The sequence below is a fragment of the Curcuma longa genome, chromosome 13 (genome assembly GCF_044706935.1).
Source record: "Curcuma longa cultivar G26 ecotype Majalengka, Jawa Barat chromosome 13, ITB_CL_G26_1.1, whole genome shotgun sequence".
Classification (NCBI taxonomy): domain Eukaryota; kingdom Viridiplantae; phylum Streptophyta; class Magnoliopsida; order Zingiberales; family Zingiberaceae; genus Curcuma; species Curcuma longa.
In genome coordinates, this window is record NC_133873.1 from 5566559 (window position 1) to 5582954 (window position 16396).

The following is a 16396-nucleotide window of genomic DNA, read 5'->3' on the forward strand; positions in this document are numbered from 1 at the left end:
ATTATGAGATATTACCAACAACATAAATCAACCAATTATATATATATAATTTTCTATATGACCGAATATTCAAGATTTAAGAAGAGATATAAACACATAAAAATTAACATGTTAAGCAGTTAAAACATCAATAAAAAAAAATCAAATATTGAAATATAACCTTGATGGGTTCCATTTAGCCCTTAAATCTCCATGATGAAACTGAAAATGGAAAAGAATAAGTGAAAATTTACCCTAAAAATAGTGGAAGTGAGGGTAAGCGTACGGGAGGTGACGAGACTCGAACCGCCTTCTATAATTGTACCGCCCTCGTCGTTTCTCCGGTTCTTACGCGTCCTCCTCTGTCCTTGTTATCTCCCGTGACCGGAACACCGGCATTTGGGCGTCGGCCTTCAAAAGGACGAAGATGAGAGAGATCTTGCACGTACAGGGCGGGCAATGCGGGAACCAGATCGGGGCTAAGTTCTGGGAAGTGATCTGTGACGAGCACGGCATTGACGGCACCGGCAGGTACAGCGGCGACTCTGACCTCCAGCTCGAGCGGATCAATGTGTATTACAACGAATCCAGCGGCGGTCGCTACGTTCCACGAGCTGTGCTCATGGATCTGGAGCCCGGCACCATGGATTCCGTCAGATCTGGTCCATTTGGCCAGATCTTTAGGCCGGATAACTTCGTCTTCGGGCAATCCGGTGCGGGGAACAACTGGGCCAAGGGGCATTACACTGAGGGCGCAGAGCTTATCGATTCGGTGCTTGATGTGGTAAGGAAGGAGGCCGAGAATTGCGATTGCTTGCAAGGTATGGTTTTTTGGATATAAGGGTCATTACACTGATTATAAAAGTTTCAACCATGGACATCATATAACTCTCAAAGACGACCTCTAAATGTTCCAATGATTTCAGGTGATCGAAAGAAAGTTTGAGCGACTAGTTGGGGATAAGACTCAAGATTGACGGAGTTGAGAGCTTCCAGACTATTGGAGTGAGGAGCGGGGGTGACCTCGGCATCTATACGATTGGAGATGATTTCCAGGTGATAAAAAATGACGAGATTTGACAATTCGAGGGAGTCGGTCGAAATTAAAATTTGACCAAGCTCCAAGGAATCCAAGGGCATCCAGTTGACTAGAGACCGTGAGAAGAGTTATCGATGGGATAGAATTTGCTGCCAAATCAACAAAGTCCAATCGATGGGATGATCCAATAAAAAATTGGAGTTCTATTGAGGCTAAGAATCTATTACTTGATGAAGTAAGAGATAACCATCTAAATTTCTTACTCGACAAATTGAAAAAAATGTAAGCTAGCAAAGATGCTAATGAGGAAGAAGATGTTGATGAAGTTTTCAACCAGTAATTTTTATTGTGTAGAACTCGACCTTGACATTCTCAAATATCACAACTCGAAACACAACCAAAGACGTAGACAAAGAAAAAGACAAAGCACCTGCAATATCTAAATCTATTTGACAAAAATTAGCAAACAAGGGAAAGGGTCAATTGATAATCAGTTGCACTCCACTTGATGCAATCGATGAGAGCAAGTACATGATAAAAGTGATGAAATATTATCGCCTTCTAACGTTGCAATCTAACGAGAAGTTTAAAAATGTTAATAGTGATGCCTATAGCAATGCAACTACTAATGAGGGTGATGACATTGAAGATGCATTGGGTGGTCATGACACTTATGAAGACTACCACATGAGCTCTAGACATGTGAGTAAGATTACATGCATGCAATTCAAAATGATGATTATAACACTAGAGATATTAAGAGCCAGTATTAACACTAATATAAGTCTGAAACACATGGTTCTAACTGACTATCACTACAGGGTTGATCTTCCATGATGTTACAAGAACTGATGTGCTTATTGTATTGGAAAGGTGATTGAGATTCTCGTAATAATTTGGACCCTATTGCTACGACTTGAGATTTTAAATCTTAACCAAAATTATATGCTTGAGCAAAATAAAATATTGCAACTTCAAAAGGTTCACATCTCCATCAAAATCAAGATGGCTGCAAAATCAAAGCTTCCTAATTGGAAGACTCGTCAATCATTATCCATCTGTCTTAACAAAAATTGGGTGGAGAGGGGAGCACCAAAATCACAAAATTAATGCAAGAAGCAGCTTTTCTCGTACTCATAAGCTTTTCACGCATTGTTCTGATAAGCGAACATCTAACTAAATTTTTGATATTTCAGATAAATTATCAGAGATCTATACGGCTAACAGCAATCTACGACGTCCTTCCAGTGTACAACTACAGAAGGTGGAGACCAAATAATGGGGCTCAAGTTCAGAAGCATCCATTGCGAAAGGTAAAATCGGATCATGGAGAACAGAGAAAGAAAACAAAATTTCGTAATTTGAAGGGAAGATGGTGGAATTGAGAGAGGATACCAACCGGAACCGGTGTAGATTTGGCTTTGATGTTTTAATTAGCTAGCATGATTCTTACGCTTTGGAAATTTTACCTCAAGAGGATGAATTGGCTTTGATGCAGTCGCCAGTCGTGGCATTGGCGGGCAAAGTTAACAGCAACTTAGGATTTGTGGTAAATGATAATTTTTTGAAATTACTAAACTGGTAATTGTGAAAGGAAAAAAGTCATGAGAAGGATGAGCCATTACGTACCTTGAGCAATGATTCACCACTTTCATTCACCCTTAGATGGAGACTAATAGATTAGAGAGAGAAAAGAAAAGTGCCGCAAGAGAAACTTGGTTTCTAAGACAATAAAGAAGACGATAGAAGAAAAATTATTGTTGCGATAGATACGAACCATTTCCAAGGTCACATTTGCTAATCGACTGGCATGATTCCAATAGCTTTGGAAATCTCACCTCAAGAGGATGAATTGACCTTATCACAATCGACAGTCATGGCTTTGTGGATTGTGTAAAAGTCGATTCATTCTCTTGAGGTGAGATTTTCAAAGCTATTGGAATCATGATATGCCTGAAAATATAGAACCTCAAATATTAAAATGCCCAAAAATGACATTGATATGTTTGAAAATGACATTGTAAGTTTTAACTGTATAGAAATTCTAATTGGAAAGTGTAGTCATCAAAATTGACCAAATAGAAAACAAGATATAGTAGCAGATCATGTAAGTTGCTACAAACATAGATTTTGACAAAGTAATCTAAAGTTGCATATCAAATCATTCAATTGCCGCTTTCCTCATTCCTCCTCGTCTTCCTCTTTTTGCTCTGTCCACCACTTCTTGCTTGACCACTTCCTTCAAAAACAGCATCAGTTTCAACTTCTGCATCAAGAATTATATTTGAGCTTGATGCAAATGGCTCAATAGTGGGAGTGGGAGCATTTTCCAGCAGATCATCCCTATCAGACATGCGCTTTCTGAATGCATCATTTGTGCTTTTAATCATGTTCAACAGTAGCTCATATTCTTTCATAACATCCTCATCAATCATTAACTGATATTCTTTTTTAATTTCCTCCTGCTTTGTTTTTAAATCTGTATATTTCTTCATTTTTTTTTTCAGTTTCTTCCTCTCTTCCTTATATGCCTCAGTTACAGATTTTACTGTCTCTTCCCAACATTCCAAATTTGTTATAATCTCTGACATATGTGACTTGTAAAAATTTTTTTCAGCCATTTTTCCTACAAAAAAATATGTCAATATAAAACAAATTAACAATCATGTCTGAATTCAAAATGACTAATAATATAGAACCTCAAATATTGATATGGTACCGACACTATATTTCTATGACTGATAGATTGATCTTACTGTCGACTAATCGATTAGAGAGAGAAAAGAAAAGTGTCGAAAGAGAAACCTGGTTTCTAAGACAATGAAGAAGACGATACAAGAAAATGATTGTTGTAATAGATATTGACCATTTCCAAGGTCACATTTGCTAATCGACTGGCATGATTCCAATAGCTTTCACAATCAACAGTCGTGGTTTTGTGGATTGAATATATAAAGATCTCATGTATTCATCTTCCAGTTTAATAGTATTTTTCCTCTACTATGTGTTGAGTTGTTTGAGATTTTGTGGTGCGACTTTTGATGTTGCATCAGTAACTTTATGAACATGAATTTAATTCTCTCTTTTGGTAAGATTAGATCACAATTAGGTGCCCTATTTGATATAGAGATGAAATAATGCTAATGCATTTGATATATATTTTGATGATAATATGTGCCCTATTTTATAGAGATGATAACATGAACGATAATGAGACTTGGCATAAATGGCAAATACATAAATGATTTAATATCACAAGGAATTGAGAAACTATATTAGGAGGATCTAAAATATTCAGAGACAAATTCAGAAGGAACAAAACCAACTCAGATGGGAGAATCAGAGAGAATTAAGTAGGATATTAAAAATAATTTCCCTCCTTTAACACCACATAAACTGAAGATGCTAGATGGAGGAAGTATCTTTAATTTGCATCAAGCATAAATAAAATTATCAAAGACACCAGATATTTCTTGATTACCAAAGTTGCATCGAATGTCACACCTAGACTTAGGATGTTCTGCATAAAATTCAGGATGAGAAGATATCTACAGTATGTTCATGATTTTGGATATCACCTAATACCAAATCAGATGACCTACTTGATCTAGGGATGATTTATGCATCTTACAGGGAAACAAAACAACCACGAAAAGAGCCATAAGATCATGTGCATAGTTGATACTGACCAATGCTTCAGTTTGAGGAACAACAATGATGGCGAGAGTGGACTGCGACAACCAGGAAAGGAGTCTTTGAGTTGGCACCACCAGTGGCACCTGCAAGTGATCATAGCAAGAGTTGGGAGATTAAGAATAATTAGAAAAATATCAAAGATGGATCAAGAAATATTCGAAGACGCAGCCATAAGAAACCTACCAAAATAGGTAGGAAGATCATAGCAAATTGGGTAGGATATTAAGAATAATCTTCATCCCTTAACAAATAGTAGCATGGAATTATAACCCTAGGAAATGCATACATATATTTGTTCCATCTTTAGGGGAAAAAAGAAAAAAAAACGCTAATGAAAGATCTTAGGCTTCCGGTCAGAGTTTATAATCTTAGGCTTCCTATTCCCACCCTCTTATACAAAAATACCCTACTGAGCTCATTCGATTAAGAAATACGAACACGAACCCCACCACTTATAAGTAAATTCATTATATAAGAATAGAAACTGAATGGCATATATTGAGGTACGTTATATGGAGAGAATTCCTAGTAATTAGTGATGAGTGAACTTTGTTCTTGAATGGCAAAGTAGATCGAGCCTTACTATAATATAAGTTCCAGTAGCGCTTCCCTATAAGTGGGTTTCACAATAAAAGGGAATGAAGGATAAAAAAAGTACCCTAAATTACGGCACCTCAGCCTGAGGCAGAGAATGCTTTTGAACTTATATTATAGTATGGCCGATCGTGAGAGCACTCTTGGTAAGAACCTTAACACCATGAATGAGACCCTACCTCTCCGCTTTCCTCAGTAATGCGTGGAAACCTTCCGCACAAATAATAAAGAAATATGGCGATAACGCCTTGACGCAGGCCTCTTTGAGGAGGGACCTACCTCCAGATCTTAAAAAAGAAAGAAAAGAATAACAAAAAGTAGTAACACAAATCTTAAGCCCCTCTATTCTATCAGGTTCCAGTATCAGCAGGAACGGTCGACGCCATTACGCTCTACAACTATAAGTATCCAGTATCAACAGGAACGGTCGACTTGCATAGAGACCGCTAGTTACCGGTGGGTTTCCGGCACTAATCGCATCGAGACGCCGTTCCGACACCGGTCGGCGGAGAGGAGACGGAAAGAAAGAAAGGGAGCGGCGAGATCTTACCTGGACTGCGAGTGCGGCGGCGACGAGGGACGGCGACGAGGGACGATGAGAGACGGGAGAAGGGTGAAAAGAGCGAGAGTCGGGTCTGTAAAACCTAAAAACTAACCTCAGTTTTTATTAAAAAGTAACTGTTAAAATATATATAACTTATATTTTATATAGTTAAAATATAATATATCTATTAAATATAACAGTATTATATATATCAAAAATTATATATATATAATTTTAAAATTAATATATATAATTAATTTTAATTTTTTATATAAGTATCGCATTATTACAAATAATTCACAATAATTTTAAATTTTTATAAGTTAAAAAAAAATAGCAACATTAAATAAGGATAATTTATAAAATTTGACATGATTCTGTTTTAATGAAAAATCAAGTTTAATATTTCGAACTAAAAAAAACTTTTAAAAAAAAGTCTATCACCCCAAACGGTATAATTAAGTTTTTGACATGATTCTCAATACCCTAACTATTATATAAGTTGGCCAATAAATCATATGATTAATTAATTATATTATTTTAATTAAAACTCTTTTTTCTCTTCTCCATGTTTGCAATTTTCGTAATAGGCATAGGTTTATTACAGGCGGATTAACCAAAATGTAATGACAAAAGTAAAGAGTACATATGGATTAACTAAAATGAATCCCATAAAGATAAAGTTATATTAAGGATCAATAGAGGTATCAATTCGAGAGGGGGGGGGGGGGGTTCAGGTCAAGTTGAAGCAAGGGTATTACAAAAAATTTGCAATCCGATCGAATTTGATCCAAACTTGAAATCAATCTGAAACCTATAAACTCGTACCTGGATAATCCGACCAATTCAAATAATCCGAAAGTAGGATTGTTGTAAAAAGTCTAGCTTTAAGGTCCTCTCTCTTTTAATGATCAAATTGAGTTGAAAGAATAACTATTATTCATCACAGGATACATATGTGTGGTATTGAGAATTAATTTTTCAAATAGAAAATTATGCTACGTAATTATTATTCAGTGTTATTCTCCTGATATGTTTTGCAGATATGCTATACCCATAATAGTTGATGTTGAACACATAGTAGCAAATCAAGCAACTATGAATCGTAGAAGTTAATGTATTTAAAATTTGATGTAAATAATAGATTGGTATTTCCTTGCGAGTGTACATAAGAGTTCGCTATTTTTTATTCAAAAAAAGTTTGTTTGGTATGTCAATTATGCTTTGATGTTTGGTGTTTTAAGTGGGAACGATGTTGCTAAATTATCAAAGTTGTGTTTGTGTTATATTTCAATAATCCGACCAATCCAAATAATCCGACCAATCCAAATAATCCGAAAGCAAGGTTGTTGTAGAAAGTCTAACTTTAGGGCCCTCTCTCTTTTATATCAAATTGAGTTGAAATAATAACTATTATTTATCTAGGATGTATATGTGTGGTATTGAGAAGTAGTTTGTCAAATAAAATTATGTTACATAATTATTGTTCAGTGTTATTCTCATGATATGTTTTGCGGATATGCTATACCCATAATAATTGATGTCGAACACATAGTAGAAAATCAAGCAACTAAGAATCTAATTTAATGATATTAATTAATTAATCATAGATTAGTACTTCTTTGGGAGTGTAAATAACAATTGCTACAATTTTTTAAAAGATTTTTCTCCTTTTTATTAAAGGTTAATTTGTTTGGTCATTGGAAGGATGTCAATTATGCTATAAAGTAGCCATTGTGTTTTGAGTGGGAAGGATGATGCTAAATTATCAAAGCTGTGTTTGTGTTATATTTTTATAATCCGACCAATCCAAATAATCCGAAAGCAAGATTGTTGTAGAAAGTCTAGTTTTAGGGTCCTCTCTTTTAATGATCAAATTGAGTTGAAATAATAACTATTATTCATCACAGGAAATACATGTGGTATTGAGAAGTAGTTTTTCAAATAAAAAATTATGCTACATAATTATTATTCAGTGTTATTCTCATGATAAATTTTGCAAATATGCTACACCCATAATAGTTGATGTCGAACACATAGTAGAAAATCAAGCAACTAATAATCCAATTTGATGATATTAATTAATCACAGATTAGTACTTCCTTGAGAATGTAAATAACAATTGCTATAATTTTTTAAAAGATTTTTCTCCTTTTTTATTAAAGGCTAGTTTGTTTGGTCATTGGAAGGATGCCAATTATGCTGAAGTAGCCATTGTGTTCTGAGTGGGAAGGATGATGTTAAATTATCAAAGCTGTGTTTGTATTATATTTCTATAATCTGAACCTTGAATGTTGGCTGTTTGTATATATTTTGATTGAAATCTCTTCTTTTTTTACCAGGGACTATCCTCTTGATCCCGGTGATTACTTCATTGTTAAAGGAACTGAGAATGTCATTTAGTTATTTTATGTAATCTTAGATCAACTATTTCAATAGCATGTGACCTAAAATGTGTTGTTATTCTTTTTAATGGGAACCCGTTATTATTGTGCTATATTTGTCTTATAACTTTCAGTTGCTAACTGAATTGGATGGCGTGGAAGCATTGACAGGGGTGTTTGTGTTTGCTGCTACTAGGTGAGTGTTCTTTGAATTGATTTATTGAATTGCTAAGTTAACCTATGTTATTTGAGGAAAAAGGTGAGTTCTGTTGTACAAATGACAATTTAGTATGTTAGTTTTCTCATGATTTTTTTGCTACTTATCTTATTCTTTTATCGCGGTGATGTTTTAATTTTCATATTAACAATTTCCTGGATGTGAAATAACTTCTTGGGCATCAATATATATTTTCATAAGCAATACTGGGATGTTTTTGTTATGCACGGTTAATGATTGAAGGATTAGTTTGAATAATTGAGTGTCATGCCTCAGTGATGCTGATGGGAAGTTATGTCATGCTTGTAGGTTTTTTCTTTTATTCCTTGGAATTCATACAGTTTAGTGCATTGCTAAAACTAAGATTTGCTAAAACTTATTGATACATTGGATACCTGGAACATGAAGTTTGGAACTGGATGGTACCCTATAGCTCAGGCATGCTAATCAAGGGTGGCCATTTGTATCGTTATTCTTATATCGATTTCCTGTTATCTAAGTCAATGATCCTTCATGGCTAATTTCTGTTTGAACAATGGCTCAATTGCTGAATTGAATTTTATCTGTTCCATTTTAATGCTTAAAATTACAATTTTTAGACATGCATGTTTTGAGCTCAAGCTATAGCTTAATTGTACTACTGAACATACCAAACACAATGTGGCTTGAACTCATGCTTATTTGCATCTTAATATTAGTTGAACTATGTATTTTTTGATCAAGCGTTAAGCTTAAATATAGTCAAATTACAAATTGTAGTCTATACACTTTGCATCCTCTCTAACTGCAAGTCCTTTTCAGTGAAGAATGATGTTCTTCATGAACTTGTTGGTATTTGGAAATTGTAATTCTATATAACTTAACATAGTGTTAAAATCGAATAAATAGTAATCATTAGGTAGAAACAGTGGATAGTTGGCTACAAACTCACCCTGAGAGGACCGATCATTACAACAGTTCTTTGTATTTCTTAAATTCAGTAGACTTATATGCTTTTATTTTCATTGTTGATTGTGATTCTGGTCTCATTTATTTAGTTTTTTCATATGTTTTGGTCTAATAGTCGGCCAGATCTACTTGATGCTGCACTATTGCGACCTGGAAGGCTTGATCGACTTCTTTACTGTGATTTTCCATCCTGGCATGAGCGATTGGATATTCTTAAGGTTCTGTCTAAGAAGGTTAGCTTTATACCATGTTATTAAAAAAAAAAAATTATTGTTGTATTAGCAGAATAAACAAAAAAAAAAACAGTCATGTCTTGTTGCCTATTTTATTCTGTGTTTTTCTGGAGCCTGTACGTGAACTGATTTGTTATTCGTTCCTGATAAAGCTAACCACTATTTACGAAGCCACACCTGAGGTCTAAATTGCAGGTAGGAACAGGAATGCTTTTCTTTTGCCATCTCCATAGATTGCTAACAAAATATAGTGTTTGGTAACTTAAGTATTGGATCAGTTAAAACTTGATAATCATTGGACGAGTGCCATAGCAAGAACTGGAAATTTTGCTAACTAGCTTTATTAGTTCTTTTTCTTTTCTTTTTTTTTTTAAATATTTCCATTTTCCAGTTCTTGTCTTTTTATTTAAAACTGAAATGAATGTGTTATCCTCTCAACTATGTTCAGCCTTTCTCATTTTTATGAAGAACCCTAACAATTTTGTTGTGGATGGGCCTAGCTTCCTTTGGCAAAGAATATTGATCTGGAAACGGTAGCATCAATGACTGAAGGCTTTAGTGGTGCAGATCTTCAAGCACTCCTGTCAGATGCACAGCTTGCATCAGTTCATGAGCTTCTTGATAATGAAAACAGTGACAAGCCTGGGAAAACACCGGTTATCAGTAATCAGCTTCTGATGTCTGTTGCTTCAAAGGCTCGTCCTTCTGTATCTGAGGACGAGAAACGCAGGCTATCCAGGATTTATAATCAGTTCCTGGAGTTGAAGAAATCTGTTTCTGCACAGGTTCTTTTCCGACCTTGTTCTCGAAATGCATGCACATAAATATGAGGCTAATTAACTGGTAGATTTGGTTATTAGGAATTTTGAATACATAGTTTTAGTATAGGAAGCATGTTTTTATCAATTTGACTTTTATAATACAAATTTGCTTCAGTACAAACAAACTGACAAATTTACTTCACTGGCTTATGGTTCCCTTGTCAATATCGCATGTGAATTGATTGTTTGGTTTAACTAGCATAATGAGTTAAACTGGTGCTTTCTGTAAACAAGTTTAATTTAATCCACCAGTCAGGTTTAAAGATTGAGAAACTACCACTTCGTTGTTCTGTTGTTTGTAGAATATTTTCCTCCACCATTGTCACTTTCGAGTTTACTCATGGCAGAAAATTTTCACTGAATTTTTTTTTCCTACTACAGACAAGGGATGCAAAGGGCAAAAAGGCAACCCTAGCTTGATAACACCAGAGGTGAACTCAAAAGCAATCAAATTTTTCTGGAAGCTCGATCTTTATGAGAAAGTGTTGATATCATGTTACAGCAGGAAGGATTGTGGCAACGAGTGGCCTTCCTGATGAGAAACAGAACAAGTGCACACACAACAGAGCAAAATCCGTGTCTTGGATTCATCTACTTGGAAAGATAAAACGCATGGATGATTGCGCGATCCATAACTATTTGACAGAGTGATACACAGGTTACATAGGTGATTTGAGGTTTTGGTTAGTTTTCTAGCTTATGATTATTTATTTGGGGATAGTCTGCTATCCAGTAAGATACGTGTACGCTATATCCATGCAAGATCCATGGCATAGGGGAATATGCATGGAAGAGTAGAATTGTTACTAGAACTATTTTAGGTAAATGCGAGGGGAAATGGAAACATATGGGCAATATTTTGTCATGTTGGACAATAAGAATATATATCATTGGACTGATGAGAGTGAAATCTACATACAAAAATTTATATCTTATTTAAATTGGCTTGCTTGATTTTTATCAAAATTACTTGATAAGTTAGTTTTTTGTTCTTTTAACTTTTTTTAGGGTTAAAATTCTATTATTTTGTATAATTAAAAATACTATCAAACAATTTTAATCAATACTATATATATATATATATTTATTTATTTCAAAATAGTTATTTTCCATTTAAAATGATTAGAATATTATTCTTAAGAATTCTCGAAATATTTCATGTTTGAACATTAAGTTCACCAAACAATTAAGTGTGTGTGTCTATGTATATATATAGAACATCATCGGACTTCTATAACCTCAATTAGAATATTCATTATGAGATATTACCAACAACATAAATCAACCAAACATTTATTATAAATGGTAAATTTTTTAAAAAGATCTATTAATTATTTATGGTAAATAAGTGTTTAATAGTCCATATATATTATATAATTTTCTATTTGACCGAATATTCAAGATTTGAGAAGAGTTATAAACACATAAAAATTAACATGTTAAGCAGTTAAAACATCAATAAAAAAAATCAAATATTGAAATAAAAAATGATACACTATATGAAAACATAATATGAAAATACAATATGACACATTACATTGTATTGTATGGATGTGAGATCCATTGCATAGAGATGAGACTCATGTCTATAATGTGTTATGTTGTATTTTTATGTTGTATTTTCATATAGTGTATCATTGCTCTATTGAAATAGAAAAATGATACGTTAAATGAAAAATATAATATGAAATTATATACTTAATTACATGGATGTGAATTCTACTGTATAAATGTAGAATCTACTATATAAAATGTGTCATATTAAATTCTATATTATATTTTTTAGCATTGCTCATTAAAATAGCTTCCGTATAGCCTTTAAATCTCCATGATGAAACTGAAAATGGAAAAGAATAAGTGAAAATTTACCCTAAAAATAGTGGAAGTGAGGGTAAGCGTACGGGAGGTGACGAGACTCGAACCGCCTTCTATAATTGTACCGCCCTCGTCGTGTCTCCGGTTCTTACGCGTCCTCCCCTGTCCTTGTTATCTCCCGACACCGGAACACCGGCATTTGGGCGTCGGCCTTCAAAAGGACGAAGATGAGAGAGATCTTGCACGTACAGGGCGGGCAATGCGGGAACCAGATCGGGGCTAAGTTCTGGGAAGTGATCTGTGACGAGCACGGCATTGACGGCACCGGCAGGTACAGCGGCGACTCTGACCTCCAGCTCGAGCGGATCAATGTGTATTACAACGAATCCAGCGGCGGTCGCTACGTTCCACGAGCTGTGCTCATGGATCTGGAGCCCGGCACCATGGATTCCGTCAGATCTGGTCCATTTGGCCAGATCTTTAGGCCGGATAACTTCGTCTTCGGGCAATCCGGTGCGGGGAACAACTGGGCCAAGGGGCATTACACTGAGGGCGCAGAGCTTATCGATTCGGTGCTTGATGTGGTAAGGAAGGAGGCCGAGAATTGCGATTGCTTGCAAGGTATGGTTTTTTGGATATAATTCGTGGATTGTGCTCGACGTATTCATAGTCTTTAGGGGGGGTGGGGGGTGGAATGATTTTCGTGAATAAATCAAGAGATCTGGGCGATATTGCTTATCATCTGGTAATGCTGGCTTCTCCTTTTCGGATTTATGTCTCATTAACGTATATCTTAAAGGTGCAACATTTGTAAACAACGGTAGTCTTTGATTTTTAGGGGCAAATGGCTCTTGGAATTCATCTCTTTAATCTTCAGTAGAATAAACAACCTTCGACCAGTATGTCTTTTTCTTTCCTGCGTTGTGTGATTCTATGTAGTCTAGCGTAGTAGATATGTATATGATAGATGCATTGTACCTTTCCTCTCACATTTGAAAGATCTAACATGTGTCCGAAGGAAGATTCCTAATCAGATCCGTAGTCGGAACTCTTGAACAGGGCAAAAATCTGTGAAACTCAACCCTGTTTGCTTTGCTCCCTCCAGGTTGGTTTACATGTTAATAATTCTCGGTTTTCGATCTTCAGGATTTCAGGTCTGCCATTCTTTGGGAGGTGGAACTGGCTCTGGCATGGGAACCCTCCTCATATCCAAGATCAGAGAGGAGTACCCTGATCGCATGATGCTTACTTTCTCCGTTTTTCCATCGCCAAAAGTTTCTGATACAGTTGTGGAGCCATATAATGCCACTCTCTCGGTGCATCAGCTTGTAGAGAATGCTGACGAATGCATGGTTCTGGACAATGAAGCACTCTACGACATTTGCTTCCGCACCCTGAAGCTTTCAACTCCCACCTGTAAGCGAAACCCGCAACTTCAAATTTTTTTATCGTCTTATTGAAGGTGTATAGCTTTAATATACAATCTGCAGTAGATGCAACATACTACACTTCCTCTTGCATTTCCAGATCTACTCGTGTCAATCAGACTCTTAGCTTACATAATTGGAATTATGTTGGACTTGTTATTTTCTCAATGATCCAAATTAATCATAATTGCAGATTGTTCTTGTGCTGTTTGTTCATTCATTCCTTTTTTTTTTTTTTCTTTCTGCTTCAGTTGGTGATCTGAACCATCTGATCTCTGCTACAATGAGTGGTGTCACATGCTGCCTCCGATTCCCTGGTCAGCTTAACTCTGATCTTCGCAAGCTCGCCGTAAACTTGATTCCATTCCCTCGGCTCCACTTCTTCATGGTAGGATTTGCCCCCTTGACATCGAGGGGATCCCAGCAATACAGGGCGCTCACTGTTCCCGAGTTGACTCAACAGATGTGGGATGCCAAGAACATGATGTGCGCTGCCGATCCCCGACACGGTCGATACCTGACTGCCTCCGCCATGTTCCGCGGGAAGATGAGCACAAAGGAGGTCGACGAGCAGATGATCAACGTGCAGAATAAGAACTCTTCCTACTTTGTCGAGTGGATTCCAAACAATGTAAAATCAAGCGTGTGTGACATTCCGCCCAAGGGACTGAAGATGGCTTCCACATTCATCGGCAACTCAACGTCGATCCAGGAGATGTTCCGCAGGGTCAGCGAGCAGTTCACAGCCATGTTCAGGAGGAAGGCTTTCTTACACTGGTACACCGGCGAGGGTATGGACGAGATGGAGTTCACTGAGGCCGAGAGCAACATGAATGATTTGGTGGCTGAGTACCAACAGTACCAGGACGCATCAGCTGATGTGGAAGATTATGAAGAAGAAGAAGAAGAGGAGGAAGAGGCCCAGGAAGGTTAAGCTATGACTTCACTCTTATTCCTGCCCGATGTGAGCATTTAGTTGTGTTTGTGTCATCAGAGACATGCCCTTTCATGCCTTTTGCAAGTGTTTGTGTGGATAATCCGTCTAATGTGAGACTCGTGTGATCTTCTCATGCCGCTGTATCTTGACTTTGTTTGACCATTCTCAGACGTTGCTGCGTTGACTTGATAGTAGTATTGTGCTACATGATTATATGTATGTGAGAAATGAACCTTCCGTTTCCATAAAGCTATAAGATTGTTCCCATGATTCTATCATGCATGAGGTGGCCTTTCTTATCCAGAAATTGATGGATTTGAAAACTCGATGATCATGACTAAGGTGTTAGTTCTAGTCACCTTATCAAGAACTAGTAGATTAAAATTAATACAAACCTAAAGTTTGAGTCATGTTTCAGTTATGCTTAACCAACCAATAATCATTATCAATGACACACCTAAACACACCCAAACAACATCTTTAATACCTCAACCAATTTAAATGCCCCAAACCATTTAGCAAAGCATTTCTTCAAGTTACTACCAACTATCTATAAATTAATCTAAATTGAACATAGGTAGTATTAAAATTGCAAGTCCAAAACAAGGCAAATCGGAAAGCTATAGTTGACCATTACGGAGAGGGCATTGCCTCGGTTTCGCCAAGATTCAACCCTTATTCACTTCAGCAAGTCTGCCTTGCACTAACCAACTCAACCATGCCCAAGGGCAATATTATCCAACACTTCATCAAAAGGTGGAACTCGCCACCCCAGCAGCACCACACGGTTAGTCCCACGACCATCTGTGATGAGGTAAATCGGGAAGCTGCAGTTGGCCACTACGAGGGAGACCATTGTCTCGGCTTTATCGAAATTCGACCCTTGTCCACTTCAACAAGTCTATCCGACAGTAACCAACTCAATTTTGTCTCAGGAACAATATTATCCCAACACAACTCATCTAAAAAGGTTGAGGGCTGGTCTAGGATCATTGCAAATTCAAAAGTTCCAAAAAGTCTACTCTCCCTCGACAGATGCAACCTTCTTCTTCACTAAAGATGCCTATGACCATAAGAATTATACACTTCAATGGGCAAAGTCCAATGACTTTATTATCGAGATAAGTGGATTGTGTGGGACTACTAGGATGACCTTATTCACAAATCATATAATAGAAGGAGATAAGTGGATCGTATGATCATATCTTTCACATATCAAATAATAGAAGGATGTTTAATCTCATTAAATAAATTTTATTAGACCCCAATTGCACACTATTGATAGGGATAATAAACATAACTAATAAAAGAACTATCAACTTAAAAATTTACAAATTGCTTTCTATGTCTCCTCCATAGTTACATTTAATTTTAATAATTATCAAACAATAGATACCTTTATTTGTAAGATTGGCAAATAATTTTATATTTATTTTGTCATTTAGAGTTAATTAGCATTTTCTATTTTTATTAATAAATATAATTAATATATTTTCATTATTAAGAATATTTATTTTTATATTTACTTATTAAATCAAGTCCACAAAAGAAATTTAAAGTTTCCTAACTAATTATATTTACATTTACTTATTTTACAATTACTTTTATCAACTTCGCTCCAAGTTCTTAGATGTTTGGATGGTTCAATTAAATTTTAGCACTGCTCTAAATTGTTAGATGAGTGCATTTTTTATATACACATATATTTGGGCCAATGTGTAGCCTCTCGGACTATGATGCAATGGTAAATATACTTTAAGGC

General features: G+C 35.9%; 3 protein-coding genes and 1 long non-coding RNA gene across 4 annotated transcripts; 3 read left to right on the forward strand and 1 right to left on the reverse strand.

The window, feature by feature from the left end:
* Positions 1–255: 255 nt before the first annotated feature.
* On the forward strand, positions 256–1277 carry LOC141843746 (tubulin beta-4 chain-like). Its single transcript, XM_074731779.1, has 2 exons — positions 256–800; positions 906–1277. Exons 1-2 carry the CDS (start codon positions 407–409, stop codon positions 923–925), a joined length of 414 nt encoding a protein of 137 aa, XP_074587880.1. The 5' UTR covers positions 256–406; the 3' UTR covers positions 926–1277.
* A 1715-nt stretch (positions 1278–2992) lies between these two features.
* On the reverse strand, positions 2993–5922 carry LOC141844556 (uncharacterized). Its single transcript, XR_012603144.1, has 3 exons — positions 5859–5922; positions 4708–4797; positions 2993–3644 (listed from the first exon to the last, which is right to left on the reverse strand). It is a non-coding gene; the product is annotated as an uncharacterized LOC141844556 (long non-coding RNA).
* Positions 5923–8042: 2120 nt separating this feature from the next.
* LOC141843938 (peroxisomal ATPase PEX1-like) lies at positions 8043–11134 on the forward strand. Its single transcript, XM_074731954.1, has 6 exons — positions 8043–8059; positions 8195–8246; positions 8371–8432; positions 9517–9634; positions 10135–10419; positions 10837–11134. The coding sequence occupies exons 1-6, from the start codon at positions 8043–8045 to the stop codon at positions 10873–10875; spliced, it is 573 nt and encodes a 190-aa protein (XP_074588055.1). The 3' UTR covers positions 10876–11134.
* Positions 11135–12435: 1301 nt separating this feature from the next.
* On the forward strand, positions 12436–14821 carry LOC141844068 (tubulin beta-7 chain). Its single transcript, XM_074732058.1, has 3 exons — positions 12436–12891; positions 13417–13686; positions 13949–14821. Exons 1-3 carry the CDS (start codon positions 12498–12500, stop codon positions 14629–14631), a joined length of 1347 nt encoding a protein of 448 aa, XP_074588159.1. The 5' UTR covers positions 12436–12497; the 3' UTR covers positions 14632–14821.
* The last annotated feature ends 1575 nt before the right edge of the window (positions 14822–16396 follow it).

What these genes read in the sequence shown, in the direction of transcription:
- LOC141843746 (XM_074731779.1), top strand. Translation starts at nt 407, where the DNA reads ATGAGAGAGATCTTGCACGTACAGGGCGGGCAATGCGGGAACCAGATC. An exon ending in GAATTGCGATTGCTTGCAAG is followed by an intron (nt 801 to 905) that starts GTATGGTTTTTT and finishes CAATGATTTCAG; the next exon opens with GTGATCGAAAGAAAGTTTGA.
- LOC141843938 (XM_074731954.1), top strand. An exon ending in TTGTTAAAGGAACTGAGAAT is followed by an intron (nt 8,247 to 8,370) that starts GTCATTTAGTTA and finishes TATAACTTTCAG; the next exon opens with TTGCTAACTGAATTGGATGG. An exon ending in TTAAGGTTCTGTCTAAGAAG is followed by an intron (nt 9,635 to 10,134) that starts GTTAGCTTTATA and finishes GGATGGGCCTAG; the next exon opens with CTTCCTTTGGCAAAGAATAT.
- LOC141844068 (XM_074732058.1), top strand. Translation starts at nt 12,498, where the DNA reads ATGAGAGAGATCTTGCACGTACAGGGCGGGCAATGCGGGAACCAGATC. An exon ending in GAATTGCGATTGCTTGCAAG is followed by an intron (nt 12,892 to 13,416) that starts GTATGGTTTTTT and finishes TTCGATCTTCAG; the next exon opens with GATTTCAGGTCTGCCATTCT. An exon ending in GAAGCTTTCAACTCCCACCT is followed by an intron (nt 13,687 to 13,948) that starts GTAAGCGAAACC and finishes TTTCTGCTTCAG; the next exon opens with TTGGTGATCTGAACCATCTG.